At 60.1% G+C, this 3973-nt stretch overlaps 1 protein-coding gene across 1 annotated transcript in view; it reads left to right on the top strand.

Moving 5' to 3' along the window:
* The window catches only part of RYR2 (ryanodine receptor 2), a gene marked incomplete in the record, with an annotated part of 234621 nt that overhangs the window by 87678 nt on the left and 142970 nt on the right, over positions 1-3973 (top strand). The window contains 1 exon segment of the mRNA XM_027770831.1: positions 1203-1306. Within this exon segment, the coding sequence (XP_027626632.1) occupies positions 1203-1306 (104 nt within the window).

The following is a 3973-nucleotide window of genomic DNA, read 5'->3' as shown; positions in this document are numbered from 1 at the left end:
GGCTGCCCTCTCACTCCGTTGGAGGCTGTCACCACAGACAGCGCGCGGGGCGCTGGTGGGGGGTGGGGAGTGGGACGGTCACCCCGAAAGCGGGTAGTCAGCTCCTCCCTTCTGGACAGCGGTGTGGAGGGCGCTCCCAGGGGAACGTGGGGCTCTATCTGTGGCCCCATGGTGCGTGCCGGTGTGGCACGGCCGGAGGCGGTGCTGTCAGAAGGCCGAGGGACGCTGCAGCCGTGAGTCGTGACATCAGCCCCAGGACCTGACCCTGAGTCGACCTGAATTCTGTCATCAGATAAATGAGTGAGGGACACGCGATTGGTCCACGTGAAGTACTTTAAAGACTTTGTGGAATGTGCAACGAAAGTATGAGTTTATTTGGTGCAAAACCATTTAGAAGCCCATGCATAGCTTCCATAATGCCTATTTCCCGTGACTTCTCGAAGACCCCCTGTGTGTACTCTCCCTCAGAAACCAGTGTGGCCCTGTCTCTCCTCAGTGTGGGGAGGCCTGGAGGCTGTTTCATCCAGCCAGTGAGGCCGAGAGCAGAAGGCCAACTACGGCGTCACGTCTGCGTGGGGTCTGAACAGGCTGACCTGAGAATAGAGTGGGCTGGGGTGGGCGGCAGAGTCCTCTGTCGAGAACAAAGAGCTCTCTCGGAGGCCAGCAGGCGGCGTGGTGGTTAAGGCGCTGGATTCTCACAGGGCGGGCTGGGCTTGCATGTGAGATCTGTAGCTGGAAAACCCCCGGGCACCGTGCATGCCAGGCGTCTGGCCCGGCTCACGCTTCAAAGCAGGCTATGCGTGACTACTGTCAAGATGCAGATTTTTGAGGGCCAGCAGGGGGCGTGGCGGTGAAAGCACTGGGCTCCCACATGACTGATAGGGTGGTTTGAAACTCACGCCAGGCACATGTGCGTGTGTGCTCAAGATCCTGAGAGGAGGAGGAGAGGGGACCGCAATGTGGTCATCCCCCCAGGGGGTGATTTCTCACTTCCCCTCTCCTTGTCTCTGTCTCTCTGGCAAACACACATGCTCTATGGCAAAAACCTTAAAAAAATAAAGACACGCATTTTTAAAAAGTGGCCTGTAAGCCAGCCGAGCCTGCTGCGCCGGTACGGCCTAGAAGCACCCGTGGGAGAGTGCACTCAGTCGGACTCCTAGCTGCACCACACACCAGCGACTTTGTCCCCGTTGAACCCACAGCCTCCCCGGCCATGAGAGGGTCGACGCCCCTGGACGTGGCCGCGGCCTCGGTGATGGACAACAATGAGCTGGCCCTGGCGCTGCGCGAGCCGGATCTGGAGAAGGTGAGCAGTGTCCTGCCCGCGCCAGGCGGCTCGTGCCTGTCCACGGTTCTTTCTGGAGGGCCCGCCCCCGAGTCCCCTGGGCTGCGTCAGAGGGGTGGGTGTCGTAGCTCCGACCGCATTCCATGTCACGTGAATCATGCACTGACACGAGGATTCTCCTCCGGTCACAGCGCTCTCTGGGGTGGGAGCCGACTCGCTGCGTCTGTGTTCGTGTGCGCTCTGTCTTCTCACGTGTGTCTTGTCACCTCTGCTGGCACCAAGGGTGTTCAAAGGTCAGCCTGCCCAGTTCTTGCCCTGCGTGTGTCACCGTTGGGCTCTCGGCTCGGCCATGTGCTGAGGCCCGCGCACTGCAGGGCTCTGTTCCGTGTTGGCCGCCACGCGAGGACACTTCCTGCCTGCCTGCGGCTGCAGGGGCTTCGTGGGGGTCTGCCCTCCCCCCCCGTGGCCCTCAGGAAGGGATCTCATTAGGTCTTTGCCTGGGCCTCCGCGGAGGCCACGTCTCACACGGTGGTAAACTGAAGCAGCCGAGTGGCCGCCGCACCCTCCGGCCCCGTGCCGCCTGTCTTCTCTCTGTGCGCCCTCACTCCACCCCCTTCCCCTGCTGACCCAGGAGCTCCCAGGAGTGCTGCTGGCTGGGGCCTTCGAGCTCCTGCTCCACCCTGCTGTGACTCTAGGCCGTCTTCCTATCACAGCCACAGAGCCGCCTTCTCGTCCACCCTCCGCCTCCAGCTGCTTAGAACTGAAGCTGCGGCCCAGCTCCTCGCACTCGTCCAGGTCCCTCACCTTTATCTTCATCCGTCAGACATGCACGTCCCTGCGTTGTGCTCAGAAACGTGCCTGTGCTTGGCACCTGCATAAGTTCTTAGGCTTCCATATGCGCACGTGTGTGGGGTCTTCGAAAAGTTTATGGGAGGCACATATTACTAAGATCTATGCGTGGATCTCGAAGCATTTTTGCACCAAAATAAATGTGTATTTTAATTCAGTGTTCCCCTGGGCTTTTTGACATACCCTCATATGTACTTTTAAACAAATATATTTTGTTAGAACCTATTTATGTATTTTGAAGATCTGTTTCAGGGCCAGCAGGTGGCATAGTGGTTAAGGCTCTGGACTCCCACATGGCCAGCCATGGTTTCAGTCTCAGACATAGCAGCTTGTGTGTGTGTGTGTGTGTGTGTGCACGCGTGCGTGCGTGCCCAGAACCCCAAGAGGAGAGTGGAGAAGGGATTGCAGTATGGCCATCCCCCGTGGGTGGTGATCTCTCACTCTTCCTCTCACTGTCTCTGTCTCTCTCTAGCAAGCACATGTGCCCTATGGCAAAACCTTAAACGAGGAAATTCGCCTTCTGCCCGGTGTCAAGCGGTGAGGCTGGGTCCTTCTATGCCGAGCACCTCACCCAGCCTCAGGCTGCAGCACCGCGGCTTCTCGGTGCTCAGTGGCTGAGGCATGAAGGGGACCTCCCGTCCTCTGGCCAGTCCAGGACCCTCAGGACACTCTCCCCAAATCACTCGAAGTCCTCTGATGCCCACACATGACATGACCGACATGGGAAAGGCCAGCAGGAGCGTGCAGTTGGCCTGGGGCAGCCGGAGCCCCCATGCGGCGGTCGATCGCGAGGCAGTGGGTCTGAGAGGCAGCACGTGCCCTGGCAGGGCGGCCCACTCCTCTGCTCTCCTAGGAACTGCTCAGCAGATAGGGGATGCCCATCCACACAGGTCTGGACCCGTGTCCACGCAGCTGTGCATCACAGCCTGCTGTGGTGCAGCCAATGTGCAGTGCTCCCCAGCAGTGGGGAGCAGAGGGACGCGAGGTGGCGTGTCCGCCCTGCCAGTGCGATGTGAGAGAAAGCAGCTGGACCCGCTGCACAGGGCACGCGTGACTCCAGCAGCGCCAGCTCCTTGCACTGAGCAGACTGTGGCGTGGGCACAGGGAGGAGTGTGGGGGCACTGGGGGCCTTCGGCACCTCGGGGTGTCAGTCAGTGGACAGGTGTGGTTCTCGGAGCTCACGGCCCGCACACGCAGTGGACGCACTCCGTGCAGGCGCCGTGACGGGGCGCACACGCAGTGGACGCGCTCCGTGCAGGCGCCGTGACGGGGTGCACACGCAGTGGACGCGCTCTGTGCAGGCGCCATGACGGGGGGAGGTTAGCCGCACCGTGTGCTGCTTTCCCACGCTGACTAGGGGGGCGCCCGTAGCCCAGTCTGGGTGGGAAGCTGTTCCTCTCATGGTCTTACAAGCTCTTTAGGGAATTTCTTTCAAAACTGACTCTATTCTGAAATATGGGGGAGGATTGACATTCATTTGAAAAAAAAACAAGAACCGTGAAAAGGTTTGCTCGGCAGGGAGACCGTGTGTAGGTGCCTTAGCGCCCAGAGCAGTAGTGCGAGCGCAGGTGTTCTCGGTGCCAGAAGCCCGGCTCGGAAGTGCGAGTGACTTGCCGAATGATGCAGCCGGAGGGCAGGTGGGTCGGGCTGAGCTGGGACTCCGGCCAAGCCCGGGTCCCTCTGCTTCCCTGTGTCACGCCTGCTGCCCGTTAAACGAGGCGCCTTTTGGAAATAGCGCACTCACTGCCGTGTGTTCACACCTCTGCCCTTCCGTGTCACCGATGCGTTGTTTCCACTCTGGGAAGCAAGTGCTCAGGAGGCATTTCTGAAGTTTGCGGG

The sequence above is a fragment of the Tupaia chinensis genome, unplaced genomic scaffold (assembly GCF_000334495.1).
Source record: "Tupaia chinensis unplaced genomic scaffold, TupChi_1.0 Scaffold000161_1, whole genome shotgun sequence".
Classification (NCBI taxonomy): Eukaryota; Metazoa; Chordata; class Mammalia; order Scandentia; family Tupaiidae; genus Tupaia; species Tupaia belangeri.
The sequence above is the reverse complement of the archived record's forward strand: the minus strand, read 5'-3'. Positions and strand labels throughout refer to the sequence as shown.